We start from the raw sequence: 20990 nt of genomic DNA, 5'->3' as shown, positions 1-20990 counted from the left end.
GACTGGCCAGGAATCAGGGTAACAGCCAAAGCTATACAGAGCTGGTCCAACAGTAGCCAGGCAGGCTCCACCGGAGGAGCAGGCAGCTCCTAAGGGCAACACTAAACCACAGGTCATATGTGCAACTTCACAACTTGGCTCACCATGTCCAGTGGGGTAACCTCTTCTGTTGACCTACTGGAACTATTGTCCACCAACTTCTTCAAACTTAGCCAGCCAGAAAGCAAAGGCCAGGCTCCAAAGAGAACAAAGGAGGTTACAGACCTTCAGGAGAAGGTGGCCTTGAGTGGTGACCTGTCCTGCACCAGCAGACCTGAGTCAAGGGTCGCTACCTAATCCCTTCAGTAGAGAACTCTCCAAAATTTCCATTTGCCCAGGAATGGAAGTAGTCACCACACTGGAGCACCAAGGGGCTCGGGAAGGGAAACACCCAGTGATTCACACTATAACCTCCATATTTGTGTCCACATGCCACACAGCTCATCAAACATTTAGTAGGCAGGTCCCACTGTGACCAACGTCGAATGAAAATCAAGTTTACTACCTTCCAGAAGTTTACCCTTCATGGGATTGGGATACACACATAACTAGACCATAAAATGTAAAGCCTACAAGGTATGGAGGACTACAGAATTTAAGGGAAGAATTCCTCCCCTTACAAGGCTAGGGAAAAACTGAAAGGAAGAATGGCCTTTGAACCAAACCCTGAAAGACAGAGTTTTAACAGACAAGAGCAGCAGACAAGAAAGAGCATTCTAGGTAGAGGGTAGTGACATTAAAACCCAGCCACGCCAGCAGTCTGTTTCTTCCAATGTTCTGGTCCCTGGGAGAGAGGAGAGCAGAGAAGGAAACAAGACTGTGCGCTTAAGGACAAGAATCAGAGCCTCTTATCCGTGTATCCCTTCCACCTGGCTCACTGTTACTGGCTCGTAACAGATGTCATACGGAGGTTAGGATGAGGCTAAGAGCAGAAGGGAGCTTCAGCAGATGACAATGCATCACCTGGCTGGTCAGAAGAAGAGGCAAGACAAGGGCAACTGCAATCTTCTGGCCACAGGGAAAGCCTAAACAGGGGAAGTTGGTCCACAGGAAGGGTCAGTTCTAAGAACATTCCAAAGGTGGAACCAATAGGACCTGGCACATAAGCTACCTTGATAAATTTACACAAAGCATGAAACTGAGCAGGCCCTTGTCCCCCGTTTGTTGTTTGTAGGAAACAGGCTTCATACAGCCTCCGTGACCTTCCCTGAGTCCCAAAGGACAGATACAAGCAGTCACTATTCAGGTAAGGGAAGGAATGCAGAAGCAAGGGAGCAGCAGTCAAGAAACAAAGTGCTGTGAGGCAAGGTCCTGGTTCCTCCTCAAGGAATATTCATGACAACATGTATCTGAGTTCTTCCACAGGAACTAAGGCCCCACCCAAGTAGAAAACTGCTAACCACCACACAGTTACCCCACCATCAGCCAATCAGAAGAAGGTCTACACACAGAGGAAGATAAGACTCTGACCCCCTCCCTAAATGATTAACTGCAATAAACTTCCCCTTTCACCTTAGGAGTAGGTTCTAGAAGTCCTCCTTCTCTCCAGGTTGCCAGCCTCCAGAACAAAGCAATCTTTTCTTCCCAGCCAACACTTGTCTTTCAAGGGGTGAGCAGTCAAATCTGAGTTGGGTAACAAGGAAACCATTTCAAGACACAAAGTGCTAAAGGAAAATTTGGCCTTAGATGGAAAAAAAGGATAACCCTGGAGAGGGCTGCTAAACCTTGACAAACAGGTACAGGACTATGATCAATAAACTTGTCTTGGAATTAAGTAATCTTGTTTGCAAAATATCCAGGATCAGCATCTCCTCCCTTTAGCCACATCTCTGGCCTCCACACCAACTACCTGACACCTAGCAGGCTTTCAACAAGTTCCCAGCAGCAACAGGATGAATGAATCAGTGGTAAAAAGTGCTAAACACAGGACCTCCCCGGTGGCTCAGTAATAAAGAATCCACCTGCCAATGCAGGACATAGGTTCCATCCCTAGTCCAGGAAGATCCCAGTAGAGCAACTAAGCCCGTACGCCCCAGCTATTGAGCCTGTGCTCTAATACCTGGGAACTGCAACTACTGAAAACTGTGTGCCCTAGAGCCCATATCTGCAACAAGAGAACCCACTGCAATGAGAAGTCTGCACACTGCAACTAGAGAGTAGCGCCAGCTTACCACCAACTAGAAAAACAGCTGGAGCAGCGACAAAGACCCTGCACAGCCAAAAATAAATAATAAATAAAACCATTTAAAAAAAATTCAAATAGTGTTGACATCTCAGGAAAGAAGTCTGCAAAGGAAAATGGTATTAACTGAGACTGGGGTGAATGCCAAAAGGCCAATGGAGATCTCCCCAGGATGGTCTGGCAACTTCAGGGCAACAGGTGGCTGGGGGCTCTGGCCTGAGGTGGCAGCTTGCAAATTTTTATTTAACCAAATAGATCATTAAAAAAAACAATGGTAGCCAGTGCATATGCAAGCTGGGGGAATCTCCTCTCCCTTCTCTCCCCAGTTATGGCCCTGGCCAGGCCATGCTACACTAACCTCACCTCCCCCTCTCACTCTTTCTCCTCCTCCTCCTTCCCCCCTTCTCCTGCCTTCGTCCCTCCCCTCACCTCCTTCTCCCTTCCCGGTGACTTCCACCCAGGAGGAGGAAACTTCACATAGCTGTGCTCACAGTTTATTGTTTTAAATAAATTTGGTTGGGGAGCTGAGGAGCACTCCCTGAGATCTGAAGAAAGCTTTTGGTGCTTGTCCTCATTACCACCTTGACCTTCCCTCCATGTCCTGCCCTGTCTCCTTTCCTCCTCCTGGGTTCATGTTGTTATAAAAGAAGATTGTTGGTGTGTTAAAAAAACAAAAACAAAAACAATGGTCAGGAAGACATAATAATAATGGGATAATAGGAAATCTAACATAACAGATCTTTTCTATTTGTATAGATTTCATTTGCCCATTACCATTCACTTTATCGAGGCATTTGAAATTTCAGCTGATTGTCCCAATGTTGCAGTTGAGACACTGAATCCCAAAAGGAGAGCCAGATGACACATTCTACATTATCTCTGTGAATGCCCATAGAAATTCCTATTGCTAGCCAGACTATTACACCAGAACAGGGCAACTATGTAACTGGGGGAAGGGCACTGGAACAGGAGTCACTGGGTTTGGGTCTGGGAGGATACTCGGTCATTCCTCCTACATAATACTCTGAGCCACAGGTTACCCGGCGGGCCCCTCCCATTTGGCCAGGCTGTGGGAGGATCCAACAAATCCAGCAAAATTACTTCGTACACGAAAGCATTACCAAATGTAAAGAATAAAGAACCATTATTAGAGAAAAGAGAATCTGATACCACTTTCCAGAAAGCAGAAAACACTAAAAGCTAATGAAGCCCAGGAAACTCCACCTAAGGGCAGAGATACTCCACTTGGCTCCCGGCTCCCAAATTCTTACAATTAAGATAATTGATTGTTGACGGCAAATCCAAAAGACTCCACCAAGAGGACCACACCCGCCACTTAGCCAACAAGTGAGGTCACGACCTCACTGACATTACATTACGACCTCACATTAACAGCTAAACATCTCCACATTCCGACTTTAAAGAGGATCTCCAGACTTCAAGTGTCCACCCGAGCCCTGCCAAAAGAAGGAGGTTTTAAGTCTTTGGCACCTCCGCTTTCCTCCGGCAAGTACACTCAGGAGCCGGTGCGCGACCAGCTAAGCACTTCCTTGGAGTTAAATTTCAAAACACTTCTCAAATCAGCTCCCCACCGACTTCCCTGGGCAGTGAAGCGAGATGAACACCTCTCGGCAGTCCCAGCCTCTTATCTGTTGATAAGGAAGCCACTAGCTAAGTCCCTCCTAACCCCACTGCGAACATCAGACACACACCACCAAGCTCCACTTGGCAAGCTGTTATCTGGCCTGACAAGCAGCCTTTAGACATCTCAACTTAAGGGGGCTCGGCCCCAACCAATTCCATATCTCAAAGGCCTTGAAGGAGCAGGTCTCAAGCAGGTCTCAAGGCAGGTCTCAAAGCAGGTCTCTCTCCCCCCTCACGCAGCCCCCGCTCTGCCAGGAACTTGGCGCACCTGGCAGCGCTCAGAGCCCGCAGCAAGAGCCCATAAGGCCGAGCACGGGCGCCCAAGACCTGAACTGCTCACCCTCACGTGGTTCTCCACGGCCGCGCGCCCAGCCAGCTTCTTGGCCTCCTCGGCCTTTGACATCGCGGAAGGGCCCGGACAGACGCTGTTAGCCTCCCTGGCTCCGGTACTTGTGCTGCCAGCGCCAAACTGCGAGCGTCCCGGCAACTGCACGTGGGAACCCGGAACGCCCCAGCTGTTCCCGCCTCCGCCAGAGGCCGCGCCCCCGGCCCGCCCGGGCAGCGGGGCCAGGACCCGCCCGTAGAGGGTGCTGAAGGGCCCGGGGCGCTGCATCCCGCCGCCTCGCTCCAGCCTCTGCCACGGCCCCGCCCCCCCGGCTCCGCCGGAAGTATTGAATCCCACGTACGAGGTCCGTATCCGCTGCGGCGCGGTACTTGCTGGGAAATGTAGTTCTATATCTTCAGTGACCGGAAGCCGCGCCCCAGCCTGGACCACCAGCCCCACAATGCTCCGCGACCGGGTGCGCAAATCGAAGACGAACTTTGGTGTGACGGCTGGTGCAGAGCAAGCAGCCCCCGATGGATCGAGGCTAAAGTGATTTCTGTTTGCACCCGCGTCTGAGAAGGGCGTGTTGGATCTAATCCTGTTGGATTTTCTAGAGTTAAGAACGTGGCGGCTTACGAGGCCTCAGGGCAGTCGCTCATATGGAAATGTCCTTTTGGGAGTGACTTCTCTAGACGGATTCCACGGGGAAACGCACCTGCGACAGTGGCTCACGCTTTAGTCCACCTTTACACCTCCTTCCACAGGAGCAGGGTACAAATTTAGAACCCCCAGCCTTAGATGTTGTTCTGCCCTGCGCAGCATTGGATGGCGCGGTTTCCTCCAGATGGAGCTCGACTCGACGCCTGTGTGTGACCTATTGAAATTATTGACTCAACCAGGACTGTCGTTGAACTAAACAACTCTCTCTTTTCTTCCTTACCTATAAAGTGTCTTGCTGTGCGTGTCAACTGAAAAAAAAATACAATGTAAGGAAAGTGAGTTTCAGTTTTATTCTGGCAGCTTTCTAGGGACTATAGCTGGGGAAATAACATTTCAGCTCTGTGGAACTATTCCAAAAAGATGAGGGAGGAGCCAGTACATACGTGTCTTTTGGGGCTTGGAAATGTATTCAAGCGTTGTTGTTCAAGTAGCTCAACGGCGTCAGGCTCTGCGACCCCATGAACTGCAGCCTGCCAGGATTTCCTGTTCTTCACCATCTCCCAGAGTTTGCCCAAACTCATATCCCTCCAGTCAGTGATGCCATCCAGTCATCTCCTCCTCTGTCCCCCTCCTTCTCCTCCTGCCCTCAATCTTTCCCAGCATCAGGGTCTTTTCCAATGAGTTGGCTCTTCATATTCAGGTGTCCAAAGTATTGGAGCTTCAGCTTCAGCATCAGTCCTGCCAATGAATATTTAGGGTTGATTTCCGTTGGGATGGACTGATTTGATCTCCTTGCTGTCCAGGGGACTCTCAGAAGTCTTCTCCAGCAGCATAGTTCAAAAGCATCAATTCTTCTACACACAGCCTTTTTTATGGTCCAACTCTCACATGCATATATGACTACTGGAAAAGCCATAGCTTTGACTATACAGGTCTTTGTCAGCAAAGTGATGTCTCTGCTTTTTAATATGCTGTCTGGGTTTGTCATAGCTGTTCTTGAAAGGAGTAAGTGTCTTTTAATATGGCTGCAGTCAGCATCTGCAATGATTTTGGAGCCCAAGAAAAGAAAATCTGTCACTGTTTTCATTGTTTCTCCATCTATTTGCCATGAAGTGATGGAATTGGATGCCATGATATTAGTTTATTGAATGTTGAGTTTGTGATACAGTCAAGCATACATCTTGGTAAAATAAGATTGCTAATCACACACACACACACACACACAAAAGATTCGCAAGTTAATGATTTTCGTTCTTTCCCAAGTACGGAAACATGCAAGAATCTAGAGTCATTAAAATTCTTCCTTAGATACACATCTTAACTATCTAGGGGCCTTGTATCCATAACACTAAATGCTTCATCCTTTTTACTCCATCCTGAATCACCCACAGAGAGCACTATTGGGGCATGGTTGAGTATAGCTGGATGATGAGTGAAACTCTTTGTCCTTTTTTACAGAGGGAATAGTTAGGGTCAGAGGATGCTTGTGTACATGTGTGCTAAGTCGCTTCAGTATTGTTCAACTCTTTTGTAACCCCATGGACTGTAGCCCTACAGGATCCTCTGTCCATGGGATATCCCAGGCAAGAAGACTGGAGTGGTTGCCATTTCCTCCTTCAGGGGATGTTTCCGACCCAAGGATCTAACCTGAATCTCGTGCATTGCAGGTGAATTCTTTACCACTGAGCTACCTGGGAAGCTCAAGCAATTTTTAAAAACAAATCTGATCATGTAATCCCTGTTTACATCTTGATGGCACCCCATCGTTTTCAGGATGAGTTCTAAACATCTTAACAAGGCATGCGGGGCTTTCCAGGAGCTGACCCTGACCTTTCCCTGGGCATCTCATCTCCTCCCTCATAAGCACCAATCACAGCCAGCAACAGTTTCCCAGTGTACCTTGTTTTGTCAGGTCTTCATGCCCCTGCTAGAGCTGGTGCCTCACCCTGGAATGTCCTCCACGCATCCTTCTGCAGCCCCGGCCCCCAACTTCATCTTCATCTGGCTAATGCCTCTTCATTCTCTAAGACCTGACTAGGACCTCACTTCCTGAATAAACTTAACACAGTACTTTTCATGCTGATATACATCTGTTTTCCCACTAGAGGGCAATCTCCTTGATTCAGAGCCTGGAGCCTGTCTGTGTCCACAGGGCTTTACACTAGAAAGAGGTAGGTGCTCAGGATGTGGTCTTTAAATGGCTGAACAGATAGATGGATTGGGTGATGCATGGACAAAATGAGCATGTCAAGATTATGGTACAAACCAGAAATTGTTTAATGGCTTACAGTTTATCAAAATATGATTTAGCATAGACAACATATCTGATTGAATTCATATCATATAGAAACAGTATGAAGGAATGGAAAGAATAAAGAATTAGATTAAAACACACTGCTATTTATAAAGTAGATAAACAACAAGGACCTACTAATGAGCAGCCATGTTTAAAAACAACTGGACTATATGATAATCTTTTATCTAGTTTGTTTCACTTTCTCTACTTCATATTCAGTGTTCCCATTTCATTTATGTTTTCCAATTTCTCCATCTCTTTTTTGTTGTTGTTGTTTGTTTTTTGATGTTCTTTCTCAAGCCTTTATCAAGAGTAATAGAAAAGCTTTTGTATACATATATATAAATAATTTAATTCAGTTCAGTTCAGTTGCTCAGTCGTGTCCGACTCTTTGCAGCTCCATGAACTGCAGCACACCAGGCCTCCCTGTCCATCACCAACTCCCGGAGTTTACCCAAACTCATGTCCATTGGTTGATGCCGTCCAACCATCTCATCCTCTGTCGTCCCCTTCTCCTGCCCTCAATCTTTCCCAGCATCAGGGTCTTTTCAAATGAGTCAGCTCTTCACATCAGGTGGCCAAAGTATTGGAGTTTCAGCTTCAACACCAGTCCTTCCAATGAACGCCCAGGACTGATTTCCTTTAGGATGGACTAGTTGAATCTCCTTACAGTCCAAGGGACTCTCAAGAGTCTTCTCCAACACCACAGGTCAAAAGCCTCAATTCTTCAGCGCTCAGCTTTCTTTATAGTCCAACTCTCACGCCCATACATGACTACTGGAAAAACCATAGCCTTGACTAGACAGACCTTTGTTGACAAAGTAATGTCTCTGCTTTTTAATATGCTGTCTAGGTTGGTCATAACTTTCCTTCCAAGGAGTAATCATCTTTTAATTTCATGGCTGAAATCACCATCTGCAGTGATTTTGGAGCCCCAAAAAATAAAGTCTGACTCTGTTTCTGCTGTTTCCCCATGTATTTGCCATGAAGTGATGGAACTGGATGCCATGATCTTAGTTTCCTAAATGTTGAGCTTTAAGCCAACTTTTTCACTCTCCTCTTTCACTTTCATCAAGAGGCTCTTTAGTTCTTCTTCACTTTCTGCCATTAGGGTGGTGTCATCTGTATATCTGAGGTTATTGATATTTCTCCTGGAACTCTTGATTTCAGCTTGTGCATCATCCAGCCCAGTATTTCTCATGATATACTCTGCATATTAGTTAAGTAAGCAGGGTGACAATATACAGCCTTGATGTACTCCTTTTCCTATTTGGAACCAGCTTGTTGTTCCATGTCCAGTTCTAACTGTTGCTTCCTGATCTGCATACAGGTTTCTCAAGAGGCAGGTCAGGTGTTCTGGTATTCCCAATCTCTTTCAGAATTTTCCACAGTTTATTGTGATCCATACAAAGGCTTTGGCATAGTCAATAAGGCAGAAATAGATGTTTTTCTGGAACTCTCTTGTTTTTTCGATGATCCAGCAGATGTTGGCAATTTGATCTCTGGTTCCTCTGCCTTTTCCTAAACCAACTTGAACATCTGGAAGTTCACAGTTCACATATTGTTGAAGCCTGGCTTGGAGAATTTTGAACATTACTTTACTAACGTGTGAGATGAGTGCAATTGTGAGGTAGTTTGAGCATTCTTTAGCATTTCCTTTCTTTGAGACTGGAATGAAAACTGACCTTTTCCAGTCCTGTGGCCACCGCTGAGATTTCCAAATTTGCTGACATATTGAGTGCAGCACTTTCACAGCATTATCTTTCAGGATTTGAAATAGCTCAACTGGAATTCCATCACCTCCACTAGCTTTGTTTGTAGTGATGCTTCCTAAGACCCATTTGACTTCATATTCCAGATGTCTGGCTCTAGGTGAGTGATCACACCATTGTGATTATCTGGGTAATGAAGATCTTTTTTGTACAGTTCTTCTGTGTATTCTTGCCACCTCTTCTTAATATCTTCTGCTTTTGTTAGGTCCATACCATTTCTGTCCTTTATTGAGCCCATCTTTGAATGAAATGTTCCCTTGGTATCTCTAATTTTCTTGAAGAGATCTCTAGTCTTTCCCATTCTATTGTTTTTCTCTATTTCTTTGCATTGATCACTGAGGAAAGCTTTCTTATTTCTCCTTGCTACTCCTTGGAACTCTGCATTCAAATGGGACTATCTTTCCTTTTCTCCTTTGCTTTTGACTTCTCTTTTTTCACAGCTATTTGAAAGACCTCCTCAGACAGCCATTTTGCTTTTTTGCATTTCTTTTTCTTGGGGATGGTCTTGATCCCTGTCTCCTATACAACGTCACGAACCTCTGTCCATGGTTCATCAGGCACTCTGTCTATCAGATCTAGTCCCTTGAATCTATTTCTCACTTCCACTGTACAATAATATATATAATATATATATTTTAGAAAACTTATGAATTTTTGCCTAACTAAAAAATTTATGACATTTTGATTCCACTTGTTTGACTAAGTATGAATAGAATGCTAGATTTCTAATTAAAAAATAGATATGCAACAAGCAACAAAGGTTTACTGTATATCACAGGGAACTATAGTCAATATATTGTAATAACCTATAATGGAAAATAATTTCAAAGACAATATATGTGTATATGTATAACTGAATCAACTTGCTGTATACTTGAAGCATTGTAAGTCAGTTATACTTCAATAAATATATATTTATATATTAATATATATATACTTAATAAATATATATTAAGAAAAAAAACAAGGACCTATTGTATAGCACAAGGAACCATATTGTATATTGTATTTTGTATACAATATTGTATATTGTAAGAACGTATAATGGAAAAGAATCAATCTATCTGTCTATCTGTCTATCTAAAATAGCATCACTTTGCTATACACCTGAAATGTAAATCAACTATGTGCCTGCATGCGTGTGTGCCTAAGTTGCTTCAGTCTTGTCCAACTCTGCGACCCCATGGACTGTAGCCACCAGTCTTCTCTGTCCATAGGATTCTTCAGACAGGAATACTGGAGTGGGTTGCCATTTTCTCCTCCAAGGGATCTTCCCAACCCAGGGATTGAACCCGTCTCTTATGTCCCCTGCACTGGCAGGCAGGTTTTTTACCTGGGAAACCCCAAATCAACTATACTTCAATTAAAAAGAAAGAAGGCGAGGTAGAAGAATCAACTTTTAGTCCTGACTTTGTTACTAGCAGGTAGAGGCTGTCTGCATTCTTGGCTTAAGGCTTCTTCCTTGGTTTTGTGGTCACATTTCCTACTACTCACTCTGATCTCCTCCCTCCCTGTTATGAGGAGCCTTGTGATTATATCTGACCCACATAGATAACCCAGGATAATCACCTCCTCTCAAGAACCTTAATTTAATCACACCCAAAAATTCCTCTTATCATACTTGGATGTGTGGTGGTAGTTGCTCAGTCATGTCCTACTCTTTGGGACCCCATGGACTACAGCCCACCAGGCTCCTCTGTCCATAGGATACAAGGTAACATTCACAGGCTCCAGATATTAGGATTTGGACGCCTTTGAGGGACCATTATTCAGCCTACCACAAATAATAATAAGAAATGGCAGGTGTCAACCTAAATCTTTTAGAAGATTACTGAGAGAAAAAAAAAAAATCCCTTTTTCTTCCCTGCTCTAACTACTATTACTATTAGGGAAAGTATTGACTGAAACAGCTTGTCCAGCAGTAAGGCAAGACTGTAGCTGCTTGCATGAGCTAGCTTAATAATCTTGTTGTTAAGATCTTGGTCCTGGTCGTTAAGATCCTTACCAGGTCCTGGTAAGGAATGCAGAACCAAAAAGCTATCAGCAACCAGAAGATTTCAGGAAAGATCAAAAGGAGAGAGGATTCACCATTCCATATGTCCTACCAACCTCCCAGAATCCTCACTGGAATCCATCTTGGCTGAGTGATGCACACACCACTAGGAAAGACCCTAAATTAGGGAAATTTTAAGCTAAGAGTACATGTATGTTCACAAAGGGGCTTGAGCAGCAGAGAACTCAGCACAGAATTGGGGCAAAGATTCAGAGTCTAAGCTTCAGTTGATCTAGTCACCAGGATCAAAAAAGGTCAGTATCATTAGTGTACCCTCCAGCTGAATTCCCATAAAACTGAAAGGTAAGTATCAGATTGTGATATATATCCCTTGAGGAGGAACTAAGTCTTTGTTTCATCGCTGAACTATTGTTTCTTAACTGCTTTTCCTTTGTTACTGAATTCCTTCATTTCCATTTGTTTTCCAGTCGTTAAGTCATGTCAGACTCAGCGACCTCATGGGTTGCAGCATGCCTGTCCCTGTCCTTCACTGTCTCCTAGAGTGTGCCCAAACTCATGTCCATTGAGTTGCTGGTGTTATCCAATCATCTTGTCCACTATTGCCCCCTTCTTCTCCTGCCCTTAATCTTTCCCAGCATCAGGCTCTTTTCCAGTGGGTCAGCTATTTGCATCAGGTAGCTAAAGGACTGAAGCTTCAGCTTCAGCAGCAGTCTTTCCAATGGATATTCAGGGTGGATTTCCCTTAGGATTGACTGGTTTGATATTTTTGCAGTCCAAGGGATTCTCAAGAGACTTCTCCAACACCACAGTTCAAAAGCATCGATTTTTTAGCGCTCAGCCTTCTTTATGGCTCAGCTCTCACATCTGTACATGACTACTGCGAAAACCGTAGCTTTGACTATATGGACCTTTGTCAGCAAAGTGATATCTCTGCTTTTTAATATGCTGTCTGGGTTTGTCATAGCTTTTCTTCCAAGGAGCAAGCATCTTTTCATTTCATGGCCTGTTCAAAGGCAAGCATTGTGGCCAGACTTAGGTCACAAAATGCCTAAGGCCAAAATGAAAGAAAGCCTTGCCTGCTTCTCTTTCTCCAGGACCGTTACCCTATCTGCTTCCACCAGCACCTCCACGAGTTCAATCTGGAAGCTTTCCAAACTCCTTACTCTAAGAGTTTTTATGAAGGCTTCATAATTTTGGTAAGAAGGGGAACACCCTCCAGGGCTTGAGAGTGGCTCTTGTCTAATACTTGGAAATGAATTATGCGAGGGGACTCTCATGCTGACAAAGCGAGAGGCTTTATTGGGAAAGGGCACCTGGGTGGAGAGCAGTGGGATAAGCGAAACCAGGAGAACTGCTCTGCGTGTGTGTGACTTGTGGCCTTGGGTTTTATGGTGATGGGATGAGTTTCTGGGTTGTCTCTGGCCAGTCCTTCTGACTCAGGGTCCTTTCTAGTGGTGCACACATCACTTAGCCAAGATGGATTCCAGGGAGGAAGAGTCTGAGAGATTGGTACACATATGAACTGGAGTCTTCTCTATGGTTTTGCCACCTTTCCTGAATTCTTCCAGTTGGTGGTGGCTCATTAGTTTCATGTTCCTTATCAGGACCCCCCGTCATAAAATAACTCGTGCAGATGGTTACTGTGGTACCTGGCCAGGGTGGACGGTTTCAGTCAGTGTTCCCCTTAACAATAACACAGGCACGAATGATTAAATCATTGGCCATCGGTGATTAGATTCAATCTCCAGCCCCTCTCCTCTTCCTTGAGGTGTGGTTGGGGCTGAAAGTTCCAGCTCTCTAATCACAGTGGTTGGTTCCCCTGGAAGCTAGCAACCCCCACCACATCCGTAGGGTTCTTCCAAAAGTCATCTCATTAACGTAAACTCAGGCTGTGGTTGAGTTGCAGGAAAGAGTGGTGCAAGAGGATGTTGCAGTGAAAAAGAATAAAAAAGTTTTCCTTTTACTCTTGCCCTTCCCTGAGTTTTTTTTTTTTCTTTAACTGTTCTAATCTATAGTCTGTAATAAAGTTTACTTTTCTAAAAACTAACCTGATAATATGTAAGTTACACCCTGTACCTATCTCCCTCTAACTCTGGATGAGCTACATTTTGCACCTGTTATCCTTTGTGCGTGTGTTAGTCGCTCAGTCATGTCTGACTGTTTGTGACCCCATGGATTGTAGCCCTCTGTCTATGGAATTCTCCAGGCAAGAATACTGGAGTGGGTTGCCATTACCCTTCCAGGGGATCTTCCCAACCTAGGGATTGAACCTGGGTCTCCCGCATTGCAGGCAGATTCCTTACTGCCTGAGTCACCAAGGAAGACCTGTTATCCTTTAACTCTATGCTAATCACATCCTATATCTGGTGCTTACCTTTGCAGCACTCTCTTTTGAGACCACCCCTTGTAGTTCTCTTTTTGCACTATAGAAAGAAGGCTGCAGGGACTTCTCTGGTGGTCCAGTGGCTAAGACTCTGAGCTCCCAATGCAGGGGGCCTGAGTTCAATCCCTGGTCAGGAAACTAGATCCCACATGCCCCAACTAGGACCTGGAGCAGCCAAATGAATAAATTAATTAAAAAAGAAAAGAAAAGAAGGCTGCAGTACAATAAACCAAACCAAGACAACAGACCTAAGTGGCTACCAGACCTAATCATAGGGCTACCTGTCGCCAGCCTACGACTGCTTTTGAAACAATGCAAGAGGAAGAAGAATGTTAGATCCTTTCACCTTTGTTTCTTATCACCTACCCCTGACTGGGAGCCCCTATCTATATGATCCTCCAGATTCCTGATTAGGGGGGCACAGTTCTTGAGGCGCCAACCTGCTGTGTTTCCCCCCTAGCCAGCGAGGATTAAAACCATCTTTCTATTTCCTCCAAACTCTGTCTCTATAATTTCTTGTCTTTGGTGGGCATGTGTGCAAGGTAAGTTATTCAGTAATATCTGACTCTTTGCCACCCTATGCACAATAGCCCGTCAGGTTCCTCTGTCTATGGGATTCTCCAAGGAAGAATACTGGAGTGGGTTGCCATGTCCCCCTCCAGGGGACCTTCCTGCCCCAGGATCGAACCCGATCTCTTACGTCTACCTATATTGGCAGGTGGGTTCTTCACTACTAGGGCCACCTGGGAAGCCCCTTGGTGGGCAGAGAAAGCCAAGATTTTGGCAAAAACAAGGATAGTGATATCCCAGGTCTCAAGTGAGTCCCTGGGACAGGCCACCAAGTGTGGATCCTTGGCTTCGCATGGGAAAGAATTCAAGAGCAAACCATACTAAAGTGAAAACAGATTTATTTAGAGTGATGCACATCCCATAGATGGAATGTGGTCCATTTCAGAGAGTCAGAGCAACCCTGGGAGAAACTCACCATAGACAGAGTGCGGTCCATCTCGGAAGGTGAGAGGCCCTCAACTAAGGGGTGGCTAGCGTTTATGGGCTGGGTAATTTCATAGGCTAATGAGTGGGAGGATTGTTCCAACTATTTGGGGGAAGGGGTAGAGATTTCCAGAAATTGGGTCACTATCCAGTTTTTGGCCTTTTATGATTAACATAGGAACCATCAGGGTGCCTATTGGTGTGTCATTTAGATGCTAATGTATTAAAATGAGATTATAATGAGGCTCAAAGTCTACTGGAAGTTGAATTTTTCACTATCTTGAACCCAGCTGGTTCTAACCAGTTTATGTCGTGTCCTCAACAGACATGTCATTCTTTTAAAGGTTATACCTTCCCAACTTCCTGTCTCATTTGAAAGGGACTTGTAAAAATAACTCAGGATACTCCTGTCACTTTTATGCGCTGCAACTATTTCAGGAGCTTGGAACAAAAACTAAATATCACAACAAAAGATGTTCCTACACCTCTTATCACTTAGGAAATCACAAGGGCTTTAAGAGGAATCATGGATGAAAGAGAAATGTATTTCTTATTCTTCTCTATCGCTCTCTGATGGACCCTGTCAATGATGAAAGGGACGAAAAGACAAGTTAAAGACTAGAAGGAAATATTTGCAAGCCACAAAGCTGAAGAAGGACTTATATCTAGAATGTGAAAGGAAAATCAGAATGAAGTTGGTTTTGCTAAGAGACCTCTATACTGGAGCCAGGAGACCATTGAGAAAGTATGACTTATGCACGGCTCAGCCAGATGGAATATGAACTTTATCTTAAAGTAGGCTTCCAGAACATCTGCACAATGTTCCAGAAACTCAAGATAACTTATCAGACTATTACTCTAAATAACACATGACTGCCTATAAGGACAAATATTTTCTTTTTTGCTTCAGAGCCAATCATAGTCTTGAGACACAACTTTAACAATCTTGTTGCTTTTGCCTTTATAAGCCCCTGACTCTTTTTCGGACTTGGAACATTCTTCTGTGTTACCTGAATCTCTGTCTCATACATTGTGTTTCCTAAGTCCCCCAATAAAACTCTTTGTTCTTTTCAGCCTCAATTTGATTATTGTTGAACAAGAATGTATTTTAAAATGCTGAAAACTTAACATTAAAAAACAAAAACCAAAAAGATGCAATTAGGAAATGGGGGGAGGGGTGGAATAAGCACATAGAAAGCTATATAACACCACTAGTCCCTAGGAAAATGAAAATTAAGACTATCAGCAGATAGGGTAGGGGTCCACAGAGAAAGAGAATCAGGCATGGTTTTCTTGTCAGAAGAGAAGCAATTTTGTGATCTAAGCCTAGCCACAAGACTTGCCCTTGAACAGGCCTCAGTGGTTAATGATTTTAAGGGAACAAAAGAATGCGGGAACAAAGGAAAAGCAGTCAAGAAACAATAGTTCAGCCATAAAGCAAAGTCCTAGTTCCTCCTCAAGGGAAATACATTACAATCTGATGCATACCTTTGAGTTCTGCAGGAACTCAGCCCCTCATCCAGGTGGAAGACAGTTACTACATGCTGAGCCCCGAGAGTGGTCAGAACCTAAGGAATGATTGTGTGGACCTTTGTTAACTCTCATGATTTCAGTCAACGCTTGCACTCTGTCCACCTTTGCCCTAATTCTGTGCTGAATGCTCAGCTGCTCAAACCCCTTCATGAATATGCATGTATTCTTGGCTTAGAACTTCGATAATTTTGCTGTTTTGAGTTGACATTGACACTGAGCAGGGCTCCGTGGGACTCCTGGGCGCAGGAGACTTTCTGTTCAGGCTCCTTGACCTTCCCTGAGTTCCAAAGGCCAGGTTCAAGCCATTGCTAATTAGGGAAGGGAGAGGATGCAGAGACCAGGGCGGAGAAACAATAGTGTGGCCTTGAGGCAGGGTCCTGGTTCCCCCTTAAGGCAGGGTCCTGGTTCCCCCTTAAGGGATATACATAACAATATCTTTGAGTTCTTTGTAGAACCAAACCCCTCAACAAATGAAGGACAGAATTACTTGAAGCATTCTTCAGAGAAGATCAGGAGACCACCTGAGGCCAGATTACAGGAGTGTTGGCCCTGCACACACACTAATCCTATCTGCATCCCCTGCCCTTGAAACATTGTTATAAAATTCCTCACCAAACTCTCCTGGGTTGGGGCACAAAGTTTCCACTTTGCCTGGCAAAACAATAAAGCTATTCTCTTCTACTTCACTCAAAACTCTTGTCTCAGATTTGATTTGGCACCAGTGCAGGAAGTCTGAGCTTTCAGCATCAATAGTACTTCCGGCAAGATCTCTGGTGTTCTCCTTACTTGATACAAGTAATAAATTCTCCCTTCCCCTGGTTTTTTTCTTTCTTCCTTTCTTTTTTGCCTGTGATGGGTCTTTGTTGCTGTGCATGGCTTCTCTCTAGTTGCCAAGAGCAGGGGCTACTCTCTAGTTGAGGTGCACAAGCTTCTCATTGAAGTGGTTTCTCTTGTTGCAGAGCACATGTTCTAAGGTGCATAGGCTTCCGTAGTTGCAGCTCCCAGTCTCTAGCGCACAGGCTTAGTTGCCCCACAGTGTGTGGGATCCTTCCATACCAGGAATTGAACCTGCTTCTCCTGCATCAGCAGGCTACCAGGAAAGCCCCCGCTTCTCTCACTTTTTATCTTGATCGTGTCTTATGGCTGGATATAGGTAACAAGACCGTACTGAGATATCACTTCATGCCTATTAAAACAGCTAAAATAAAAATGGGTGGGTTTCCCTCGTGTGCGCATGAGTGTAAGTTGATTTAGTTGTCTCCAGTTCTTTGCAACCCCATGGACTGTAGCCTATCAGGCTCCTCTGTCGCTGGGATTCTCCAGGCAAAAATACTGGAGTGGGTTGCCATGGCCTCCTCCAGGGGATCTTCCCAACACAGGGGTCAAATCTAGGTCTCTTACGTCTCCTGCATTGGCAGGCAGGTTCTTCACCACCAGCACCACCTGGAAAGCCATGACTCAGTGGTGAAGAATCTGCCTGCCTATGCAGGAGATGCAGGTTCCATCCCTGGTCCAGGAAGATCTCACATGCCGCGGAGCAACTAAGCCCATGCACCACACTGCTTAGCCCACTTGCTGCAATTACTGAATCGCGCACAGCCTCGAGCTTATGATCCACAACGAGAGAAGCCACTGCAATGGGAAGCCCCCACTTGCCATAACTAGAGAAAACTCCGTGCAGCACCAGAGACTCAGCACAGCCAAAAATAAAATAAACAAAATAAAATTAATAGGTGACAATACCAAATGATGGAAAGGATGTGAAGAAAAGGAATTTCTCTTATATTGCTAGTGAAAATGTAAAATGGTATATCCTCTGGAAAGAGCTTGGCAAACTTAATTTAGTTTAAAAAAAAACATGCACCTAGAACATGACCCAGCAATTGCACTCCTTGATGTTTAGTCCAGAGAAATGGAAACCCACATCCACACCAAAAGCTATATGTGACTGTTCATCAAAACTTTATTTGTAATCATAAAAACTGGAAACAGGTCCTTCAATGGGTGAAAGGTTAAAAAAATGTGGCACATACTTTCCATGGAACTTGACTCATCAATTGAGAAGAATGAACTACTGATACACACAACAGTATGCATGAACCTCAGAGCATTACACTGAGTGGGAAAAAAAGCCAATCTGAAAGGACCACATACTATAGATTCCAGTTAACTAACACTGTCAAATGACATACTAGACATGGAGAGTTGATTAAGGGCCAAGGTTTAGGAATGGTGAAAGGGAGAGTTGGGGTGTGTATATTGCAAGTAACTGACTATTAGCTCTTTTTATTGTAAAATACAAGTGTCTGACTTAAAGCTTTTGAAGGCTGAGACCTCTACTTCAAAGGCGCTCATCTTAAACACACATGCTACTTGTAACACAACCAGATAAAGAGCCAGGCTGCCCCACACAAGAAGTTCCCCTTTTGGAAAGCCCTGACCAATCTCAATAACTGACCACTTGATTGAGCAACCCTGCTTTTTTCTTTCCACGCTTTAATTCCCCAAAGAGTAAACCTGAGAAACCCTAGGCACCCCATCTTTAAACCCAATAAAGACTGAACCCTAGGTTCATATTGTCTTTTTCTCTCTCCTGTGATCTTGCTGTGTGGCCCAAGACATGCTGTGTACCCTCCAGTGTAATAAATTTTGTTTTTTTTTTCAAAGTTCCCGGATGATTTTTGACGATATGTGTCATGTAATCATAATAAGAACCATAAGGGCCAGTCAAGTTACAACTCTGGCTCCAAAAGGGGAAATGATAAGATGGGGTTTATCAAGCGCAGTATAGCTCAGGCATTTCTAGCCCACAGTATCCCTACAGAAGGCTAAAACATACACAGAATGGGGTGACTTTACAGGGCATTTGTGGTGAAGGAATAATACTGTCTCTTGATAGCAACTGGGTTGCATGAATTTATACATGACCAAATAAAAAGTACTCACACATATATTGCAGCAATATTAATTTCCTGGCTTTGATAGTGTTACTGCAGTTACAGAAGGTGTAAAATATTTGCAACTTCCTATGAGTATATAATTACTTCAACATAAAACACAGACATAGAGAGCCGAGAAGTGGACATAGGCTGGAAGGAGAGGGTGGGATGAATTGGGAGTTTGGGTTTGACATATATACCCTACCAAGCGTGAAATAGATGGCTAGTGGGAAGCTGCTGTAAAGCACAGGAAGCCCGGCTCCGTGCTCTGTGATGACCTGGAGGCGTGGGGTGGTGCGGGTGGGAGGGAGGAACAGGAGGGAGGGGATGTGTGTACACTTCTGGCTGATTCACGCTGCTATGCAGCAGAAACGAACACAGCATCGTAAAACAATTATACTCCAATAAAAAAGTAAAATGTCAAACACATACAATTATGTGTATGCAAGCTATAATACAGTAAAGTTAATTTTTAAGTGATCTTTTAAATGTTTGGGGAAATGTAGGGTAACAACAGCCTGAGATCATGCTGTGGAGCCAGGAATAATTGTGCCATACCCATAATCTTCTTCTTTAATCTCAGAGAAATGTCTTAACCTCTCTGAGGATCCATTTTGTCATCTGTAAAACAGACACAATGCTACCCACATTACAAGGTTGTTGAGAGATAAAGAAATCTACATAGAATGTTTAGTTCACATAAGCATTCCACAGATTTTAGTTTTCTTTGTCTTTTCCCTTATCCTCTAATGGGATTTCTTATATAAAAGAATTAAAAAATCATTAAAATATATTCTTTATCATGTTTCTTTACTTTAGTGGTTAGTCATAGCATTGGTACTCACCCAGTCCTTACCCACTGTAATTCTATGTTCTGTAAATTCACCCAACATAGGAATTGTGGTTTACCAGGGAACAAATGCTAACACTTACCACTAGGTGGCAGACCACTCTGTCTATTGAAGAATCAATTCGGTCACCAGAGGTGATGGTAACCAGCTATATTTAGATTATGAAGTCTTGGGGTTTCCTGCTCTGCAGGATATCTGGAAGAGATATCGCCAGTTTCTCCAAATTTTTCTAACCCTGAGATTTCTTAATGTGATCCAATCCTGTACTCAGTTAAACTTGGTTCAACAGTGTATCAAATATTTATTAAGCTCCTATGACAAATACTCTGCCAAGGGCTGGGGACCAGAACCATGCATGGCACGGTAGCTTTCAGACTGTGTGTGTGTGTGTGTGTATTACAAAGTGTTTTCCTATCAAATCCTCCTGTATAAATCATATAAGGAATTGCAAAATGTATCTGTTCTACTTAACATTCAAAATGCTTTGACCTGGGCAAAGCTAGAAAGAATATGACTAAGTGGACAAAAATGATTCAGATGGATTTCTATTTCTAATCAACTATGGTAACTTCTCAAGACATCTGGGGTCCTAGGGTAACCAATCTGTCCCAGTTTTGCTGGGACTTTCCCAGTATTAGATCTAAAAATCCCACATTCCATGAAACCCTTTATGCGTGAGTGCTAAGTTGCTTTAGTAGTGTCCAATTCTTTGTGACCCTGACACAGGCCTGACAGGCTCCTCTGTCCATTGGATTCTCTAGGCAAGAATACTGGAGTGGGTTGCCATGCCCTTCTCCAAGGGATCTTCCCGACCCAGGGATCGATCCCGTGTCTCTTACATTGGCTGCATTAGCAGGTGGATTCTTTGCCACTGAGCCGCCTGGGAAGCCCAGCCCTTGGATTGGGCATAGGCAAACAGACGACGATTTAGGCATGAAACTTGGGCGAAGCTGAGGCAATGAATTGGTCAGCTGGTGCTAGTAAAAACACTCAACCACACAGAATCTTCAGCAACACCACCCTCTGCAACACGCACACACACACAAACACCCCTTGAAGGCTGAGCGTGTGGATTACACAACTCTGCTCTCTGCTACCAAGAGCATCTGGTTAAGCATGGTAAAAGCAGACATCAGTTACATGCTTAAAATAAGTTAGGACAGGGACTTCCCTCATGGTCCACTAGCTAGCACTCCATGCTGCCAGTGCAGGGTGCTTGGGTTCAATCCCTGGTCAGGGAACCAGATTCCACAGGCCACACTGAAGATGGAGGATCCAGCATGCCTCAGCTAAGACCCAGCCAAATAAATAGATAAATATAAAATGGCTCAGAGGTAAAGAATCTGCCTGCAATGCAGA

General features: G+C 44.3%; 1 protein-coding gene across 1 annotated transcript in view; it reads right to left on the bottom strand.

The window, feature by feature from the left end:
- The window catches only part of RPIA (ribose 5-phosphate isomerase A), a 32695-nt gene extending 28185 nt beyond the window's left edge, over nt 1-4510 (bottom strand). Inside the window, exon 1 of the mRNA XM_065929172.1 lies at nt 4206-4510. Within this exon, the coding sequence (XP_065785244.1) occupies nt 4206-4478 (273 nt within the window). The 5' untranslated portion in view covers nt 4479-4510. The remainder of the gene's footprint in view (nt 1-4205) is intronic.
- Between the last annotated feature and the right edge of the window lie 16480 nt (nt 4511-20990).

This window comes from Muntiacus reevesi, chromosome 3 (genome assembly GCF_963930625.1).
Source record: "Muntiacus reevesi chromosome 3, mMunRee1.1, whole genome shotgun sequence".
Lineage (NCBI taxonomy): Eukaryota > Metazoa > Chordata > Mammalia > Artiodactyla > Cervidae > Muntiacus > Muntiacus reevesi.
Note: the sequence above shows the minus strand (reverse complement) of the source record. Positions and strands in the feature narration are given on the sequence as shown.